General features: G+C 43.8%; 1 protein-coding gene across 6 annotated transcripts in view; it reads right to left on the minus strand.

Moving 5' to 3' along the window:
- ERBB4 (erb-b2 receptor tyrosine kinase 4) overlaps positions 1–21,845 on the minus strand; it is a 504,768-nt gene that overhangs the window by 149,107 nt on the left and 333,816 nt on the right. For all 6 annotated transcript variants that reach the window (XM_048954014.1, XM_048954011.1, XM_048954009.1 and 3 more), the window contains exons 5-6: positions 9,399–9,464; positions 4,013–4,131 (exon numbers count right to left, since the gene is read on the minus strand). In XM_048954014.1, the coding sequence (XP_048809971.1) occupies positions 4,013–4,131; positions 9,399–9,464 (185 nt within the window). The remainder of the gene's footprint in view (positions 1–4,012; positions 4,132–9,398; positions 9,465–21,845) is intronic.

A 21,845-nucleotide genomic window follows, 5' to 3' on the forward strand; every position in this document is an offset into this window, starting at 1 on the left:
TCAAAACTCATACGAATACGAAAGCTGTAGCCTGGCCTGAATCCTCCTAGCATCTTAAGCAACCAATGCTACTGGATTCTACCCACCTACCCTTCATCCTTACCAAGAACCGGATAGAAAATCCACTCTGTGAATAGAGTTGTGTCATTTTTCTGATTTCAGAGCATTCAGCCTGGCTCTGTTGTGCTTTTCAAGTTTTAGATCCAGTTTGATTTTAAATACAAGATAAGAATATTTCTAAAACTTTATTTTAGCATGTTTGCTTGCAGTTATCTTGGATGACGATTACTGTCTTGCTTTTATAACTGAATATCCAAATGTCTGTATGGCAGCATATGGAGGAGGCTAGATAATTTCATGAAGAAGTGACACCATATTTCAAGCAGGATGCTGTTACAAGCTGCCCTAATATGCTGAAGAGTTTTTAGGGTTTCATAAGCTCTGCTTGGCTTATTAATAAATTCTGATTTAGTTCATTTTCTCCTCATTTTTTTGTATCCACTGTCAACTTAAGAAATACTCTATTATGTACACAACAATCCTCCTAGCAAATGCATAAAGTAAAACATGCCAATACTATTCTAATATGGAACTTCTCAGGAGAAGAAGGAAGTTGGGAAGTTTTACTTCTTGACTGTAATACTTTGTATTCATTTGTAATTGCTTTCATAATGTAAGCAAACATCAGGATTTGATGCTAAACACTGCTAATATGGGAATGAAAGCACAAGAATGTACACCAGGAAAAACTGAGTTGTATCTCTCGGTTGAGAACTAAGCACAGTTGGTCATTGCCTAAAGGGTTACACTTTTCACACAGTGTGTCACAAGCAAGTAATGACTAGCCTTGAAAATTGTCTGACCCCTGCTGAATTTCGGTTACATCGCTCTGGGGCCAGAAGTGATTGAAAGCAATGCTCTGGGTATTTCTCTGCTGAGTCAGAAGATGCAAACTAGCATGACTTCTAACGTACATATTCCTATAATTGCCATTATTCAGAAAATCTTTTTTTTTCAGGCTGCAGTACTACAGAACATGGCCAAACAAGATGTGGGCTCAGCACTTCAGCACTGAGGATGTTCCTTGACTACTGTATGAGACCAATAAATCTTTTCTTTACACATTCAGATTACGTGACATCACGGGAAAGAATGATGTTTCCACAACTCTAGTTGAAACCAACCAAGAAGTTCCAGCAAGCTTTGGATCACAGAATCAGAATCATAGGAGCTGGAAGGGACCTGTGGAGATCACCTAGTTAGACCCAACTGCTAAAGCAGGTTCCCTACAGCAGCTTGCACAGGAACGTGTCCAGCTGGGTTTTGAGTATTTCCAGTCTGCAGTTTCTCTGGGAGCTTGCTCAAGGGCTCTGTAACACACTTAGAAAGTAAGTTTCTTCTCATGTTCGTAAGGAATATCCCGTGTTCCAGTTTGTGTTCACTGCCCTTTGTCCTGTCATTGCCCTCCTCCACTTCACATCTGCCACTTGAATTTTTATAAGCATTGATAAGATTCCCTCTCAGTCTTCTATTCTCCAGGCTGAACAGCCTTAGGGCACTGAGACTTTCTTCATAAGAGAGATGCTGGATCATGGTCCACCTGTTCTGCACCAGGATATGTGGGTCCCTCCCTGCAAGCTCCTTTCTACCAGTAAACTCTACTGATGCACATGGTTATTCCCCCACAGGTGCAGGACTCTACACTGGCTCATGCTGAACCTCACATAGTTCCTCTCTGTCCAAGTCTCCGGCCAGTCCAGGTCTTGCTGTCATGTGAGCCACTCCTCCCAGCTAAGTATCATCAGCAGACTTGCTGAAGGTGCACCCCTTCATCCAAGTCACTGATGAAGACGCTGAACAACACTAGGATCACCATGAGCCACTCACCTGGAGTACCAACACATATGCAATTTGACCATAGGTTGGGAGGGGTCTTAAAGAACATCCAGCTCCAAATCCCTGCTGTGGACAGAGCTGCCACTCACCAGGTCAGTATACCTAGGGCCCCATCCGACCTGGCCTTGAAAACTTCCAGAGATGAGGCATCCACAGCTGCTTTGGGAAGCCTGTGCCAGTGCCTCACCACTCTTTGAGTAAAGAACTTGCTCCTAACATCTAACCTAAACTTCCCAACCTTCAGACTAAAGCCATTTCTCTTTGTTCTATCACTCTCAGATCATGTAAGAAGTCAGTCTCCTTCCTGTTTGTAAGTTTCCCTGAAGAACTGGAAGGCTGCAAAGAGGTCTCTCCAAAGCCTTCTCTCCTCCAGACTAGACAAACCAAGCTGCCTAAGCCTGTCTTCGTAGGAGAGGTGCTCCAGCGCCCTGATCATCTTTACAGCCTTCCTCTGATTCTGCTCCAACAGCTCCACAGCTTTCTTGTGCTGGTGACTCCAAGGCCTGGACATGAAACTTCAGAATAGGGCCTCGTGAAAGCAGAGTAGAGAGGAACAATCAGCTCTGTTGCCCTGCTGGCCATCTCTCTCTAGGAAGAGCCCAGGATACAGTTGGACTTCCAAGCTGCAAGAGAACACTGCTGGCTCATATCAGCTTCTCATTCTCTTGGGACCCCCGTGATCTTCACCACTGAGCTGCTGTCAAAGACTTCTCCCAGTCTGTACGCGTATCTGGGACTGTCCTGACCCAAGTGCAACACTTTGCATTTGGCCTTGTTGGATCTCATTTAGTTCACAGGGGCCCACTCCTCACGCCTGCCCACGCCATCCTTCCTTCTCTGAATCGACTGAACCACTCCACTTGGTGTTTTCAACACATTTCCTGAGGGTGCAATATCACACTGTCTAGGTCATTGGTAAAGAATGTTGAAGAATGTCTGTCCCAGGAGAGATCCCTAGGGGATACCAGTCATCACAAGCCTCCACCTGGACACAGAGCCATTGACAACAAGCCCTCTGGCTATGACCACCCAATCAATTATTTATCCACCTAATCGTCCAGTCTTTAAATCCACATCATCCCAATTTAAAGATAAAGATACAGTGTGGGACCACGTCAAATGTCTCGCACAAGTTCAGGTACACGACATCAGTTGCCCTTTTGTCCATCAGTGCTATCATTCCATCACAGAAGGCCATCAGACTGGTCAGACACGATCTGCCCTCGATGAAGCCATGCTGGCTGACACAGATCACCTCCTCATCTTGCATGTGCTTTAACATAGCATAGATCTCTCTTTTCAATACCGCCTGGCAGGTTTCAAGAGGAGCTCACCTGAGTTGACTGGTATTCATCCCCTCCATCACTTGGGTATCTCTGAAGATCCACTTCTTTGAGCACATTCTAATTCTAATTCTAAGCTTCCTTGGTCTAGGTTTGCTGCCCTTGAAAACATCAGCAAAACTTGCCTCTGCAGCACAGAGCAATGAGCTGTATGTTTTTTGAAATCAGTGTTGGTGGCTGAAGCTGTTTACACTGTTACTAATACATAGTACAAATGAGACAAATTTGGCTAAAGGTCTGCATGTACCGAAAAAAATGTCTTCTTTTGTCCTTTCATCTTAAGAATACGTAGCAGAATACATTTGAGGCAGAATATTTTGAGAACTGCTTTCCTTCCTAGTATGGTTAGTAAAAAAGCTGTGTTTAAATCCTGTCTGGCAGTAATAGGGAACATCTTTCATGAAGAAGCCAAATTGTAATCCTGACTTCCAAATAAAAAGCGCGTTGTGCAGTAATAAAAGCCATACTCGAGTGTAATGATAAATACATCTGAAAATTCCCCATCACCTCCAAAAAAATTATAGAAAAGCAAAAGATAAAAATCACAGAGATTACCATGCTAACGTTTCCCAATCTGTATTTACAAATCTCAAATCTGCTAATGGGTAATATTAAGCAGATAAGTGATGCCAATATAAATGTTAAGAATCAAAATCCGGGAGTGTGCATGCAATGCATTCAGAGGGGCAAAACTGTGAGTTTCGTGGGTTAAAGCACTAAAAACACGCACTGTGTCTGGCAGGAAGAAGAAAAATGAGAAGTCTCACACATACAAAGCAATCAGTGTCTTTGGGTCCGGAACAGCCTCCAGCGCACTCCCGGTGGCAGCAGTCGCTGACGTAGGGCCCGTAGCACCGTCCATCACACTGCTCTGCACACACTGTCTTTGTTACTAGGAGAAGGAAGGAAAAATGATCGTGTCAGAATCAGAACTGAGGAGACAGCTCTTCAGCTGCACGCTGAGGAAAACAAGCTGAACAACCACATACTGTAATAAAAAGTAAAATCCACTAAACTAAGGTTTAAGGTAATTTTTTCAACTAGTAACCGTTTCCTTCCAGGATACCTCGATGGTATCTTCAACAACACAACACTGCATGAAATTCTTCCTTTCTCGTCTTTTAGTGACATGTACACTTGGAAAAATCAGGTGGAAAACTAATTTCAAATTACTGCAGTTTTACAAACAGCTCACGGATGGACATGGAGCAACAACAACAAATGACAAAGTAACAGCAGAGCCCACCTGTTCTGAATCAGCTTTACCCTGCGAAGAACTGCAAGGCTAAGTATGCCGAAATTGAGAGCCAAAAACTGTTATTGCTGGCAATCCATTTCAGAAATAGGCAATGAGGTAACAGAACAGAGTATGACTTTCAGGCTGGAGCGCATCTGGAATTACTGCTCACTTTTTTCCTAGTAACAACCTAGCCTTCATTCACAGGCATACAACTGTACCAACCAGCAAGCATAGCAATTTGAGTGGGACCACACAACAGGGCTTAGTCTTGGGCAAAGAACGGTCAACAGGTGGAATATCTCCCTCTCTGCAGCTACAGCCTCAGACTTTATTTTACAGAAGAAGAAACTTAAGTTTTCTGTGGGATTATACCAACCACCACTGACAGAACGTGAGGAAGACGTGCCGTCAGCTGTCTTGTCCTTGATAAGGAGCAAAGATTGTTGCACTTCTGTAATTAACCTCTGCTAATTATTTTGCTGAAAGCATTTCATTACTTCTCTATTCGAGAGGACAGAGAAAGCAAAACTTGCTTCCCTCAACAGCACCCACCGATCCCACCTTGCAGGCTTACAGATTTTTGCTTTTTCTTTAATTGCACTAGAGGCCCACAGCTTAGGAGGCAAATTTCAGGCAGATATAATTAACAGTCTCAACTAAAAAGGAGGGGACACGGCGGCACAGCTCAGCCGCTTACCAGCAGGACGCTGATAAAAAGCATTCCTGTCTGCCGCTGCTCCACTGCAATTTAATGCTGTGCTTACATCTGGGAAGTCTTGGTGCACAGCACCTCTGTGCAGAAAATTAGTCCGAGCTACCTAATGAGCTCAATTATCATTTCATCCCCCGAGGGCCAGCTGCTGCTGGGAACCACGATGCCCACCAGGACGCACAGCCGTGCTTCTCTGTGGAGAAGGCTCCTGGCAGGGTGTTAAAAGAGCGAAAAGAAGAGCTTCAGCTGCAAGCCAATCCAGAGTATGCTTCCTCCCAAAAAGCAATGACATGCAGGAGCACCAGGACTGACGTGGAGGAGCACAGCCTCTTTCAGCACGGTGACTTCAGAAAGTGCTTCCCCGCTTCTGGCACGGTTGATATGGCACGGGTTGAATGCGTACCCTATGGAGCTGCTCAGATTAGGGCATGGTTTGAGCTCTCCTGAGGGCTAGAAGGTTATAAAGCAGCCTGCAAAATCTACAGATGCAGTCAAGGCTTGTTGCTGTTCTTCCCTAATTGTTTCTGTTATGTTTCTTTTACTGGGAAAGCAAACATTGCCAACAGAAATGCCAACATTTCATTGTAGGAAAAGGCCACAGCATACCTTATTATCCCCTGCATGCCGTATTTGCATTACAGCTGCTGCTGAGGGCCCAGCTCTGAGGAGGAGCTGTCAGAGAACCTCTGTGGCACCACGCAGGCAGACAGAAAGAAAACATCTTAGCAAAAGAGACTCAATCTTCTGAAGGAAGAACTCACTCTAGGCAGCTCACGGCAAAGGTGCTTCCCCAGGACAAAACAAATACCACGCTATCGTTACAAGTCCAGAAACCATCTGGCTGTTCAGATTCCAATAACAGCTCAACAGTTCAGTTCCTGCAGCTGTTCTAATGGTGTCATGCTCGTGGTCTTGACAAAACGTGCCACGCATTGGAGCTGGCTCCTGGGGGGTGAGCAGAATGCTGACTGTCAATCTTCACTGCTATTTCACTCTAATAGCAAAACACTGTGTGAGGCATGGGGTGGAACGGGCACTTCCCGTGTGTGCGCAATTAATCGGCCTCTTTTATTGTTTCCCTTCATCTTTAATTATGTCGGGGCACTATAAATCTATGAAGGGAAAAAGGGGAAGAAAGTGAAATCAATGAAAAAGTCTTACGAACATGCAAAGTTATTAGTGAAATACAAGGATTTTAATTAAAGATGCTGTCTCCAAGCAAAAATGCTAGGTTACCCTGATTGATCTAAGCTGCCGATTCAGCTCTTTCTTTCTCCCCCACCAGGCTCCCGCCTGCCTTTTGCTGCTCTAATTGGGTACTTACTGCATCTGCACCTTCTTTTTTCTCAGCAACATCAGCTGCACAAAGACTGTATAAACACAATTATGCCCAGGCCAAGCTCCTGTACACACACACAGTCACACAGAGTTGCACATTTGCTGAATGTTTGCGTTTAGAGTTTGATTTAAAGGCTTTTCCCCTTCTTTGCATTCCCTTAGTGGGCTTGTATTTTAATTGGAATTCTTCTCCTTCGGTTACATTCCTCTAGGACAAAATGCATAATCTGTCATTTTAATAAAATAATACATTCCGTTTATAAAAGTTGCAATTTCTTCTCATATGGAGATGAAACAAATACTCCAAAAAGAAATCAACAGCAAAAACAGTAATAGTCCAAACACAGATTAGAAAAATTGACCAGTAACTTCCAAATGCTTTTGTTCTTACGTTTAAGTGGTTTACATTCTGTATAGCAAATGCCCAATACTAGGTGAAAAACAGATGCTTTTCATGCTAGTCCACATCAGCCTTTCATGACACGGAGAGAAAGAATACTCTCCAGTTTTTGTTTCAGATTAGTATTTACTAGTTTTTAATTATAAAAGAAAAATGGATGGTTAACTGCATAAAACACTACCCTGAAATTATCCAACTCCTGCTGGATCAGCTCATTTAAGATTTCCCATTAATAGCCTTCTTCAATACGTAAGTTTTCTTGTCACATTTAGGGAGACATGAGGACAGAGCCAGATGCAGGTGGCGTTTCAGATAGAGAGACATACGTATAGAGCGACATAGCTGGAAGGCAACACAAGACAGGTAGATGATATTCATACAAAAACAAAAGGATATTATTTTTTTTCCCCCATATGTAGTTTGAAACGAAAGACAGGGATTAAGATCTTTTTTTTTTATCCTTTTCCCAGGAGAATAATTTAAATCTTATCATGGGAAGGGGGCTCATTAGAATTTTTTGCTTCAGTGAGTGCATAAAAAAGTGAAATTATTAAATGCAGACAAGCTGCTGCAGACGAACAGAACAGTTTGACACTGGGAAGCAGTACTGCTGAATGCTCTCCTAAAGATGCCCATCCCCAACGTGACCAGGTGAAGGTAAATGCAATGTTTGATACCACTCATCTCATCTCCAGCTTGTGTCGTTAATGATACTGAAAGCCAGGCATGTCTTTTAAAGTCAGAAATGAAGGCAGCAAAAGCCTAACACCACTTGGGTTTTTATGAGTTCCTATTCATATTCTTTGTTTCAGATGGTTTTTTAGAAGAACAAGTTTTGCATAGCTGCAGAAAAGAACTGCTCGCTGCCAGCCCAACAGTCAGCCTTTCTGTTCAGTCCTGCTTTCCACTTAGAGCGTGAGGTCAGGGTGCAAAGAGAACACATACAACCAAAAATTAGCTCCTATCTCTGACCATAGGAGAATGCAGGGAACTACACTGACAGTGTGCTTCCAGGCAAAAGGATGTAAAGTAGTTCTTTCAAATTAGAAACGTGTGATCTGTGCATCTGCCTGGAACTCAGATAACATGTGCCTACCCATAGTTAATTATTTTGAATCCGTGGTCCTGCCTTTGCCTATCCCCTCTGTTTAGACGAGAGGGCAGTCACTGTGAAGGAAAAGAGAGCTGTCACTCTGGGAGCAAACCTACCGTGCAGCTCTGCTAAGCTCCAGACTCCACAACACTGCAGATAAGTTTTGCTCTCCCTGGTATTACTACATTAATCCACCAAATCAGCTCACTTATCTGAGAGCAGTGCTTTGTGCAGGTTGAGATCATGGGAGCCGATCCTACTTGAACAGCCACAGAGTCCAGCTGGCCTGTCCAATGCTAAGGAGGCTGGAGCCTTTGCTGGCTGGAAGAAAGGCCTGAGCCAGGACCAGGTCACTCTTATACAGTGTAAGTGCCAGGGTTTTGCAATGTCCTCTGATGAGATAACCACATGATGCCCAAATAAGTCTACCTCTGCTGGGGAGAATAACAGAGATAGATAAACAAGCCTAATGAAGCATCATCAATTAATTCTCATCTGGCTGTGATATAAAACCCTTGTGGGCAGCTAGGGTTCTGTCCCTTTGCTCTATGTACTTGAGTACATAACCCTGACATAACAGGTGTTCTCTGCAGCAACTTCTTTGCAGCATTCACAAAGGCCACCAGCACAGAGAGGAGATGTGCGAGCTCAATTCGGACAAACAAGAATATGCTTCATTATACAGCTGTTCCTGCAACCTGTCTCAAAACAAACTGATTCACACCCACGAATGAAGTTCAATGTGAAATAGTAAGACGTGAACATGTAAGCTTTAGGAGAACTACAACTGCCATCAACTTTGCCAGCAGCATCAAGTGATGCAGCTGAAGAAGCACCCTCCTGTGGGGCAGAACACCTCTGTGCACACACATCTGTTGGCTGTACTCTTCGTGATGCCACAGACAGGTTGGACAGGATTTCCTGATCGTGCTCACCCCTAAACCATTCAAGTCAAACTATTTACCATTTCTTACTTCCTACAATTTATTGCTCCAGTTATTGCGGGGGAAAAAGAGAAGAAAAAGAAAAAATAAAAGGAAAAAAGGTATGGTTGCACTGTTTCTACTAGTTCCAACAAAAAGGACAGACGACACTGGGCTAACCTAAGATCAAATAATTAGCCACGCTCCATGTTGCCACCAGGAAGTGAAAAGAGAATTCACGTTAGCTTGAGCATTTGTAGAAAGCACAGGAGAGGAAAGAAAAACATAAATTCGCATGGGAGAGAAAATAAGAACATCAGTTGGTAAAAACCTACAGAAAAAAAACCTGAAATATTTTAGAGCTGTGCAAAGGAGAACATACAGTATCTCTCCACAACTGAAAAAAAACAGGATCCTTTTCATTTTTCAGCCCTCAGGTTCATGCTTACTTACAGGTCTGGCAGTGATTCTCTGTGGGTCCCCAGCATCGGCCTGTGCAGGACTTGTGGCATCGACCACCTTTAGGAGAAAAAGAAGTGGGAAGAGATGAGAGATGTGGCTTCAGTTAAAGGAAAGGGTCCATCTTGCCTTTGGAGGGTTTTTATGCTTTATGAAGGTTGAAACACTGCCCTTAGGAAGCCCAGATAAATAACCAGAATTGGTGTCAGACCTGTCTGGGTACTTCATACTCTAAATCCCTAGGTCTGCTAAATATGATGGAGACATTTTAAAACCAAAAGAGCAGCATAAGATGAGGAACCATTTCATCACCCAGAGCCGTTCTCTGTGCACCCTAGATAAGACTCGCTCATTCCTCCATGGTACAAAGGATGACTGAGCAAATACCCATCTCATCTTGTGTTCAATTTCACCTGAACAATGAGGCAGTAAACTTTGAAGACAAGCGATCAAAAGCCAAACCTCCCTCCTGAAAGCTTGCACAGTCTTCACAAACATTACACAGTAAATCAGGACTGAAATCCTGCACTGTTGAATTCAAGCCCTCCCTTTTACGGCTAGCTACCACCCGCTATGCAAAGAAACAGAAAGCAGGCAGAAGCACTGGCACGTTCTCCAGCTGTAGGTTTCATTACCTGAGTCGGCACTCGGACAGTCCCATGCCAGCTCTGATGGTGAGCAAAGGGACAGCTCATCCTGCAGCTCCCATCTGGACCCGGCCAGGGAATGGACAACTCCTTCTGCCTCCTGAAGGGCAGGAGTTTTCCCACTGCTCTTCTGACTGCAGTAACCTGGCCTTACCTTTGATTAAACCTGGATTTATCACCAAATGCTGCCAAAAATCTATGAAGTGAATTCCCACCTTGAACTCGATCCACAGGCTTACCAAAGCCTTCAGGAACCTTTTGCTGCTGTGCTAATGGCAGCTGCTCTATTACACCCTGCGCAGTATCAAGTGCTTCCCACATACTCTGACTTGGGAGCCAACGCTGGAGAAAACGCAGTGTCTCTCAGCTAAGGCTGGGTCAACCCAAAAGAAAACACCACTCCTCTGCTGGCAGCATACACACACAGGATGTTCCATAGTTGAGTAAAACCACTGTTAGAGCGGCATCAAGTTGGACTTCATGCTGCTGCTTTTCTAACACCAGTTCTTTTGCATATCACTGATGATCCATTGATTATGCTGTGCAGTAATTACACACTGTATGCCAACTACCTTGTTAAAGCTACCAGCTCCAAGCTGCACTTGGGTTCATTTAAAGCAATTATACCAGGGGAGCGTTGTTGCTGACATCACCAGCACATAATTTGCTGTCACATTCTGCCATCTGTTTATTTAGATCAGAAATATTCTATAACTACATAATGCAAACTCGTTCTGGCTGATGGGGAGGGGACTCCATCTGGCATGAATTATGCAACTTTAATCAGTAATAACAATTATTATGATTATTAAGAAACTACTGGAGCCCTGCGCAGTAAGCTAACACATCCATATTGATTTATAAGAATAGAATAGGTAAGGTAAACAGCAAATCCAAGGAAGAACATTCAACAGGCAATTCAACTGGGAAGGTACAATTTGTTTCCTGGTTTTGGCACACGCCTTGCTGGAAAAAAAAAAACCAACACATTTTATAAAGACTGACCAAAAGTACAAGCGGGCAGAAGGATGGATGCACGTTCAGATAACCTTTCTGCATCTGCCTTAGCTCAGTCCTTGCTGGAGCGTCACTGATGGAGGAAGCAAAGGAGGAACTGAAACCCAAGGACAGGAGATTTATGCCTAATGCTTGCCTCTGGTCAGAGCTCATGTCAGTCTAGCTCTAGGGCTTTGGAGTTCAGGGGGAAAGGTCTTGCAGCTGGACACAGTGTAAAGCACAGCACAGCCTGCTCACAGCTCCCTGTCTGAGGCACAAGAAGGAACCGTTTTGGCCATTTCTGCCCCTTTCCATTCCTGACTTCAGCCCCCTTCTGAATCCTGCCACAGGCACTGGGCTTTCCACCACAGTATGGGCAGGGAGACAGCACAGAAAATACTTCCATCATCCCTCCAAGTGCCCTCTAGGTAGAGAGACCTCCTATACTACTGCACAAGCTACACTTAAAAACCTTCAGATTTGACATTCCTCAGCGCTGAGCTGACCCTTGCTACGCAACTAAAAACATGCTCAGCCAATACTGCTACTCCTGGAAATAAAAGTGATCCAGCATCTTCAAAAATCATTTAATTTTTTTTCTTAACTTCCATGCCTGCTTCCTGATACATGACTTTGTTTGACAGTGTCAGATGATCATTTGCATTTAAATAGAGATATTTAACAAAATAGCAAGAAAAGGCTGCCAGTTTTCCGTTTTTTCATTGGGAACTCAAAGTCTCTGCTTCATTGTTTTCACCTTTCTCAACTGCACAGGCAAAAACTAGCAGCCACGCTGGTAGGCAGCACACTTCTGAATCACATTATTACACGTCCTTTGAAGGTCAAATAGACTGAGAATTAAAAACAAGAACCGAACTCCAAACAGTGTGTCTGTCTTGGTTTCTTGCTTTAAAAAGAAAAATAAGTTTGTTTGCTCTCAATATGAACTGGTCAAGATCCTGCCCTCCCATGACTCAGTATTCCACCTGGTTTTCCCACTGTAATAAGGACAGATTGCAACCCATTAAGGATCAGCTCTGTAAATCTTAACACAAAAACAGTCCCACGGAAGTCAATATAAGCAGCCCAGAGTGTAAGGAACGTTGATGGGAGAACAGCTCGCATGATCAGATCTGTATGTCAGCCTTAAACTATAATAAATCAATTGGCCAAGAGCTTGATGAAGTCCTACTACTGTGCTGCTGCCCACAGTTCTTTCCATACAGATTTCTTTTAGGCTGCAGTGAGCCAACACAGATTTGAGAAAAACTTATCAAATCATTCTTGGCATAAGACAGATTATTTTGTTGTTCTTTGTGTCTCAAAAATACACCAAAACCTACCAACATACATCAGCAGTGTTTAAGAGAAATAAGTAATAATGAAAAAGCAAGCCACGACACTGCAGAAGTGTTCTTCCTTTTGCTCTGAGGCAACAGCCAATAAAAAGAGGGAACTCCTTCCTATTACTACCAGCACTGGCCTCTGGCATCAAGATACCAAGAGCAAAATGAAGTCTAAATTGTAACCAGATGAACCTAGGAACACTCAGCACTAACAGAGCAGCCCAAATGAGCACAAGTCCACCTGCAACTATGCATTATGTATATTCTTCTTGTAATCAAAGAACGATTTAAGAATTAATTGAGATATGCCCAAAGAAATATTTCCAGTGGGCTCTATAAATGCAACCTTGTCCACCTGCTGAATTCCTGCACGTTAGTGAACACACATCAGCCAAAGGGCTTATCTTCTTTATAAGTGACATAGGGAAAGGAAGAACCTGGAACAGCCTCCTGCCCCCCATGCAGAAGTGATGCTACAGTATATTTCTCCTCTGGAATAGTAGAACTGCTTTGAAAAGATGATGACATTTTATTCATTAGAAAGCAGAGGAGGAGGGAAGGAGTTAAAAGGAGGCTTACATAATTTTTACAGAATTTGCTATGAAATCCAAACTTAGAAAGGGCAGATTTCCACAGGAGGATGAGAATTAGTTTTGCTCAGGCAAACTCCATGTGGAAAACCAATGCCTTGTCTCCTGGGCTCATCTCCCTAGGCCAATACACTTATCTTCATGAAGGAGCCTGGTGCAGAGTACTACTATCATAACGTCCATGGTAGGTTTTTCTTTGTGGAAGAAGATGCCTCTGCTCTGCTGAATGGAGAAAGTCACAGGCAGGAAGAGCTTGCTCTCCAGGCTGGGAAAGACCAAGGTTACTTTATCCTTGTGCTTTCCTGAGAATTGAGAAGGGCTTTCCTTTGTCTCCAGACTGACTTTATTATTTCAGGAACAGTAAAACCGCAGAGGATTAAGTTAGTGACAAGACAAGAAAAATGAAGTCTTCCTCTTAGCTCTAAGCTCACTGTAGTATGGAGAATGCTGCTTCTTCCCCATCAGCTATCCCAGCTGCCATAAGCAGACCCCTCTCAGCAGGGGAAGGAAAGCAGAAATAAGAGAAGAAACATCTCCCTTTGTCCAAAGCCTGTATTTGTGGATAGCTTCTACCAGGTTAATAAATCATTAATAAACACTAGCCCATCTGTAGCATACCAATACTGAAGTGCAAATAAACACAGCCAAAAACAGTGGCTTTGATGGTTACAAGGCATGGGTATAAGGAAGCTCTTTACTTGTCTAACAGTCTAAAATAATTGATTAACTATCAAAAAATCCATAAATCATTTATTAGTTTCTTCGTTTAAACTCATCCTCAACCTAAAAAACTTCTCTCCTGCAATAATGCCAGCAATGCCAAAAGGATGCTCAAGACTTAACTTTATGGTCCAGGAAAATAAAACGCAATCAAAATATAATTCAAACACCACAGCTCAGCATTAGTGGGAATTAAAGCCACCATTGTTATGATGGATTGTTCTGCCTTTATCAGGCTGTAATGCCTTCCGTGTCCTTGTCTGGCAATTCCTATCATCACACGCTCATTCATTCACACTTATTTGTTAAGTTAAAATTCTGCCTTTTCTACCAGCCCTGTGCTCGCCATCAGAGGCCCTCACACTTTTCAGGATTTCCTTCTTTTACAGCAGAAGAGATTTGCCCTGCAAGAGAAAGTATAACCTCCTGTAAGAGAAGGGAGCATTGACAGGAACACTAGCGCTCATTTTCTCCTCCTCTCCATTTAAGTGTATAGGACATAGAAATCTAAGGGCCCAATCCTGTACTGCCACTGAACTGTGATGTTTAGCCGATTTCAGATCAGCTAACCTCAGGGTGCTGCCACCAAACAGTTTTCCAACATGGGATAATAAAATACAGTCAAATCAAGGCTTTTCTCTAACAAGCTGTACGTGGCACTGAAATTATCACTGCTGCTGTGGAAAATAGCTGAGGTGAAAGCAGACTTCTGCTATCGACTGTTTCCAATAAGGACTTCCAAGTCTGCCATCCAGCCTCGTCCAGCACCCCTATCATCCCCCGATCTTCCTCAGCAGATAGGAAAAGAGACACAAATGGAGAAGGACTGGGACACAGGCAGCTGCAAAGAACCTGGCGTGGGAGACAGGTCTACAAAATGAAGAGATAGGCACTGAAAGCAAAGGGAGAGATCTGGGGACAGCGTGAGGGAGAGGCAGGGCGGAGGGAGTGGAGATAAACACCAACCAGCAACCAGAGCAAACAAAAACTAACAGCCAAAGGGGATGCATTTCCATGAGTAATGCGTGGCGGAGACAGTGCTCATGCACGTAGGGGACTGGGAATCTGTTGAGCGTTCTGAAATTACAGAGTATCAGCAGACACGCTGGTGGCAGGCACTTTTGATTTTAAGAGAGATTGGCCACCAGAGGTAAAGGAATAAATGGAAAGCCAAGAAGAGCATGTCAGCAGCACTGAACGGGCTCAGGCCAGCGAATTCGTATTTATCACTGACAGCTGCGAGCTGATAGCAAGTGCTCTGTAATGTTACTTCAGCTGCTACAGAAAAATGTCTTCAGGCCACAGGAACGAGTGCAGAAAGGGACCTGAGGGGGGTAATGAAGACACTAGCTATTTTTCTCTGCCTGGAACTGACAGCACTGGTAAGGCTGTACGACTTGATGCATTAATTGGTGGCTTGCTCACCCACAGAACATAAAAACCTTCACATATGATATAGTGTAAAACTTTACACTGATTAAGCAATTAGGAGCTATTAATTATCACCGCTTATAGCTGTTAGCACAGAGCTGCGCGGCCCAATTCCCCCCCACTGTGGTGGTGAATTAGTTCCAATCAGCATCAAATGCATTTCTGAACACACACGTAGGGATCCCGAGCAAATTGGGAGACACAGCCAGAAAGCAAAAAGGATAGAGGTCAAGTTATACCTGCTGCTTGGCAGGCTCATCAGGAGCAAGAAGCCCCCAGGAATCCCCCCTTGAAATCATTACTACTAACGAAGTGCATCGCCCTCTGCGAGCCACGGACAACTGCACAGTCATGTACACATGCAGCAGGACCTGAGCTACATGGGATGGAAACGGAACTCCCTGCCTCATCTGGGCCAGCCTTAAAGCAAGCAGCCAAACAGCCCCAGCTCCCTTCAAACACAGGGCTGTTACTTACTGGGCCTTTCCCCTGCAGCAGAGGAGATGGCACGGTCCATCAGGTGCCTTTTCTGAGCACTGTGTGTAAGCCCAGGAGGGAAATCTGTGTGCTGCTAGAGAACTTTACAAAGGAGGTGCTCAGCCAACTCAAAGACACGTTGAAAAGTAAATGCCAAACGTAGAGATGTTCAAGTGCTTGTTTAATACCAACTCCTCCACTCCTCAAACAGATCAACTAAGTCAATACCACATAAATCAAAATAACGTCCTCTACTAATGTTCTAGTAATGCTGCCAAAGCAGTAATAAAGTTTGAACAGAGGGGCATACAATTTTCATTTTTTAAACAAAGTAATAACCACAGAGAAAGGAATTGGAAAGTTGGAATTGAAGAGGCTTATAAAATTCATTGTACTTCTTCTCGATGCCATGCAATATTTCCAGAGTCTGGCTGGGTGTGCTGACATTTTAACCAATTCTGAGTCAACTAAGTGGAAATCCCAGAGAGAATTTCTTCATTCCCACGAAATTTAGAGTCCAGTTTTGAACAAACTCTGGTAAGTGTCATAATATGCTTATTCAGATATAACTGCTTATTCAAAATGGATCTCTGGCTGCCCAAACAGAAGTGATTATTACAAAACAATAACTGGACAACAGAGGCCCTTTCTCTGCTGGAAAACAATGCTTGGGTATGTACTCTGCTATTTACATTCAGTGTTTTGCAGTCCACAAATATCCACTGAAAATAATCATGCAAACAGATTTCAGAGTGCAATTTCCAGGATAATCTCCAGCTATCAGAGATCTGCACAGAGGTGACCCCATGGACCTTGTGTCACATGGATATAATGTACCAGACAACTCACAAACCCCATACCCGTGTGCTTTGGAGCAGTCTGCCCACAGTTGCCCCTCAGCACAGCGACACAAAGCTTGCACCCTGCAGAGCGAGCAGCAGCCCAGCTTCCAAAGGGTGGAGGCATGCAGCAGCTTCAAGAACTACTAGATGCAATTAAGCAGCTGATTTTTCAGTCTTTCTTTTCCTTCTCCTTCCCTAAGCAGCTCTTCAAAGGCAGCTAGCTAGAGCAGCTGCAGCTTGCTGTGAAAGAGCCATTCCACCCACCCACCCACTACAAATCTGCCAATTACCGTTCAATTAGACTGTTTTAAATATTTGGAGTATTTGGGCTTTATTTCCTACTTTCAAGAAACACCGGTGTTTGTGATGAAGCAAGCTGCTTATAATGGAAAGGGATGCTTTCACTTACGCTGAAAGTCTCCCCCTTGTGTAACATAGTGCTTAAACACCAATCTGCTTATGAACAGGTGGTGCACACTAATACATTATACACACACAGGTTGCCTTTAAAAGATAAGCATTTACCAGGAGTTGACACAAACTATAATGTGGAGCACGGCTTCAGTTCTGCAGTTACAGAGCAAGTACCACGCTGTAGTATTTTTACATAAGAGCCTGGTACACTGGCCCACCAGAGGGATGACTTTCTCCCCACAGCTTCTGTCAGAAGAAAGGAAGACATTAGAACAGGACAGAACTGTATCAGAGATGGAGTTGGTTGGGGAGCTTTTTTTTGAGTAATTTTCAGTGCAGGGAGATGCCCATTTCAGAGCTTCTATGGGGATCATCAATGCTGGCTTTCCCCATCCTGTCCTCTCTGTGCCCATGACACCCTAAGATCCCTGGCTTTGCAGCAGTTCCTATGCTAGATCCCCGGATTAGGCTCTAGCAGCTTAAGGACTTGTGTCCTCCCAGCATTATCTAGGGGCATTAGCCAGGTATACCTGCACTTCTTACTTCTTATTCCATGAACTCAGCTGTTAGAGGCAGCGTATTTCCATTAAAAGCCAGGTCTGCGTGCCTTTCAAATCTGTCTCAAGGACATTTACCAATTGACAAATCCCTTCTGAAAACACTGGCTGAAGTTATTTATTAGGAAACTAAACTGATTCCCTTTATTCAAAACACTGCTGGGAGTCGAGGAAAAGCATTACCATCACCTACAAACAGTGCAGCAAGGCAGAACAAGCCCTGCATTTCCTGTATTCCTCCATCTTCAGTTACATAACCCAGCAAAAACTCTCCTTTAAAATAAATTCCTTCTGTTAGTGCATTTGTCTTTCATTTCCAGGTAAGTAACATCTGTCCTGACGAGATTCCTTAAAGGTAGGACGAGCAGCTTCCACACAAACTGATCAAGAAGTGGCAGGACTTGCTGGACGTCTCCAATTTAAATTTCCTTTCCAAGTGAGATTTTCATGCAACTGTAACTGCTGCTGAAACATCACATGGCGAGCACCCGATGTGTTCCACACCGAAGAAGCTTTCACAGGATGCTAAAGAACAGCTTTTGCTGCTGGCTTTGCCCCAGCGACACCCGTGCAGGGAATGCATTAAGGACTGTCTCCACATGGAGGCCCTCCTCGTTGCTCTCCAAACGTGTATTTAAAATGTTAACTGAACTTCAAGTCATCACCTCAATGAAAGGTTATAATTTAACCAGCTCTGCAATAACAAATGCCTTCAGCACATACTTTCTGGAATGCCATTTTCTCCGTAGGTAGTTTCCAATTTACACATACACCGAAAATGATACACCAGCTATTCTGAAAGTTGGCTTCAAGAGTGAATTAGTCACTTTACTTCTTTTCTTCAGCCATAATACAGAAACACTGCTGTTATTGTGGAGCTTTTTAGGGCAGAACTATTGTGCTTCCAAGAACAAAATACCTTGCAAGATAATAGGACAGAAGACAGTCAGCTCACATGTGTCTGGGTACCACTGGTTCTGACTGACACGTGTTCACTGTTTACTGTTCCACCTGAAAAGGAGGCACCCTCCGGTCTAAAGGAAAGCTCTCCACGTTCTTAAATCCACAACACAGTCAGCTCTCATGATTCTTTGCTAACCGATGGCATATTTTGCAGTGCCACCCAAGGAAAAGACACACAGAGTATCCTGAGTTGGAAAGGACCCTTAAGAATCATGTGTCTGAGAGCACTGTCCAAATGCTTCTAGAGCTCCAGCAGCTTGGGGCCACGACCCTCAGATCCCTCTCAGCACTCATCCCCCAGTCTGGGGTGAATAGCCAGGATTGCTCCTTTCCAGGTGTAGAATCCAGCTCTAGCTCTCGTTAAACTTGATATAGTTGGTGATTGCCCAGCTCTCTAATGTGTCTAGATCTTTCTGCATGGCTTCCCCACCTTTGATCAAGTCAACAGCTCCTTCCAACTTAGTACTTTCAGCAAACTTAGTCTAAAGTTTAGTCACTCCATCCTTGCTACCACACTGCTACCTGGCTCCTCAGCTCACCAGGTGACTTTCCACTGGTAGTGAATGAGGTCTGGTCCTACACACGAGTGTTTAGGAGAATCTGCTTGGAAACACTGGTGTGCACACACAACAGCTGGCATAACTTAGCCCCAGCATCACTGAGAACTTGTGGAAGGTGGGACCTTTGGGAGAGACCGTAAGGATCTGAGGTAGCTGTAACTATCACGTAATTACTCCAGAATAAATATCCCATGGTTTGACCTAAGTACAAAATCCCAGACAATACTGCACCTATCAATACCACCAGTGAGCCACTGTGCCCTGGGAACAATACAAGGCCACTGCTAAGGTGGTATTTAATCAAGGCTGTATTAATTTAACCAGAGCTTGTATTAAATTGGGGTTACCATCAGCCCTTAAAGTAGGCTGACATAAAGAAACAGCTTTATTAAGCTAAGTTTTTGCCAAATTGTTACAATTTCTGCAATATTTTTAAGAAGTATCCTTTTAGAAACTGTACGAGGTAAATAGTAGAGGTAATAGGGTAGGGAGCATCTCACTGAGAGCCACAGAGTAAAAGAGCAATAAAAAATGAGTCAGCGCTGGTTCAAATCAACTGAATGCATGCATACTGTGCAGAGATGAATATGTCAAACAGCTCAACCCCATCCAAGTACGTGCATCCTGTTACAGCCAATCCCAATGTGAACTGTTTGCTGCTGGACAACTGAGAGCTGACTTCGTAGGACACCATGGCACTGGCTAGTTCATCTTCTATTCCTTTAAGTAAAATGCAAAGCACGGTCTGAATGGTAAACAACTAGATTTGTCTGTATGTTTCAACATGAATGAAACACTTGAAAAATGCATTAAGAACCAGCTAATTGAGAGCTTCCCCAAAGCAGCTGTAAGTAAGAGCTATTACAGCACAGCAGGGTTGTGGTTCCCCAGGGATCATCGCAGGACTGATGCTTGTCAACAGACAAAAGTTTAGAAACTATTTCCAAACCTCGGGCAATAGAATATGCAGGTGACAGGAAGCCTGAAACCCCAGCAGATGACAGTGCAGGGCAGCAGCAGCGCAGAGACAGCTGGGCTGGCTGTGTGCTGATCCCTCACACCAAGCATCTTTCTGACAGCCAACTGCAGGACTGCACAGTTCAGTTGTGCACGCTTCACTTTCTGGAAAACAGACTGCTGAAACACACGGATGTCAGAACAGATTGATTACCAGGTTCCTCACGTGAAGCTTCAACACAAGGGATACAATTTTCACTTTTATAGAGTTACGGCTAAAACACTTTGCTTTTCCCATTCTGAAAGAACACAGAGAAATATTTTACATTGAAGAGCAATTGAAATTATTCAAGAGCTGCAAAGCAAAGCCTCACAGTGCGAGCCACGAGACCCTCTGTCTATTTAGCTTATGAAAATCGCATCAAGAGGTGAGCTGATTACACTGTGCATCCCACTGCTGTGGGGAGAAAATGCAGGGTACTCGAGAGCTCTTGCAGCTAGCTGAAGAATATGTAACAGGCGACAGCACCTGTGTTCAAATCAGAAATAAAGGCACCTAGCATTATTTCTTGTAGCAGCAGAGAGGTAACAAGCTCCTTGAGGGATGGCCAACACCTCCACAAGGGGCCAGGAGGGGTGGCAAGCTGTGCTTCAGAAAGGTACTGATTCAGTGCCAGGCAAGTGGGAAGTACCACTCCAGTGGGGCACTGGAGTGAAGGACATCAGAGCTAGCGGTGTTTAAAGGTTTCTTTTGCCCTTAAGAAACCTATGAATCAATACGTAAAAGAGAGGGAAGAAACTTGAAAGAAGTGTTCTCCTCAAACACATTGCGGGATTCATTGAAGCACGGGTAAGCAGATGAAGACTAAGCCTTTTCTTCCCATGCATCATGGCAAGAATGCAGAACTACTGCCTAGCTCAGAAACTGCAGCTCTACATTACCAGCTGCAATTAAACAGAGAAGTACCACGTTAGGAACAATAAGCAACCAGAGCTTGAAAAATGTACTGTGGATCTCAGCGCACTACAGGGTCTGAGCACAAACTCCAGCTCAGGACAAGACTTCAACAGGTGCTCAATGCTGTGAATTCAGCTGGAGCTGGGCACTAGTTAACTTCTGTCTAGTATTTCTTCTGAATCATTTGTTAAAAGGCAGCTTTTTTTTTTTCTTTTCACCCTTGAAAACAGCAAGTAATCTTTGAACCTTTATTACCCAAAGTTCCCAGTTCCATCATGAATATGCATCCATAGATTTCAGCACTTTTAAACGCACTGTTGATTATTTGAATCTACGCTATTTGCTGCACACAGTGACCTCAGCTCAGCCATTCAAACCCTTAAGGCTTTCCTGCCAAACAAAACTTCCAAAGCAAAGCTGCACTGAAAAATCTGATTTAAGAGTGCTTTGTAAGAACCTGCAGCAGGCACATGGGGGCTCCCACCACACCAAGGGGCAGCTGAGGACACGGAGGGCACAGATGGAAGCAGCCAGCCTCCCAGACACGCTGCACTTCACCTCCAGCTGACCAGAGAGGAGGAGTCCTACCAATGTAGAGTCATTTTAGACAAGTCTGATCCTATTCCCTGTTTTATTTCTTACTGGGAGCTGTACCTTGGGTTTCCAGCTCCGAAGGGCAGGCCTCTACCTATGTAATGGAGACCAAATCCAATATGGATGTGGCAACAAGGGAACAAGTTCTTGCATAGCTAAGCTAATGCTTGTATTTGTGGCTTGTTTTTAGAAGGAGAGAAGATAGATTTTTAGCACGGGAGAAACAAACTGAGTAATATACACCTAGATGGACAACTTAGTTCCCCAGTTAAGCACTTTTGAGATTACAGGTAAGTGGAAGAGAAGACTATTTTCAATTACAAATCATTGTAGAAGTTTCATCTACAAGAGACGAGTAAGAAAATGCTGTGCAAATAGTAAATAGCGTA

The sequence above is a fragment of the Lagopus muta genome, chromosome 8 (assembly GCF_023343835.1).
Source record: "Lagopus muta isolate bLagMut1 chromosome 8, bLagMut1 primary, whole genome shotgun sequence".
Classification (NCBI taxonomy): Eukaryota; Metazoa; Chordata; class Aves; order Galliformes; family Phasianidae; genus Lagopus; species Lagopus muta.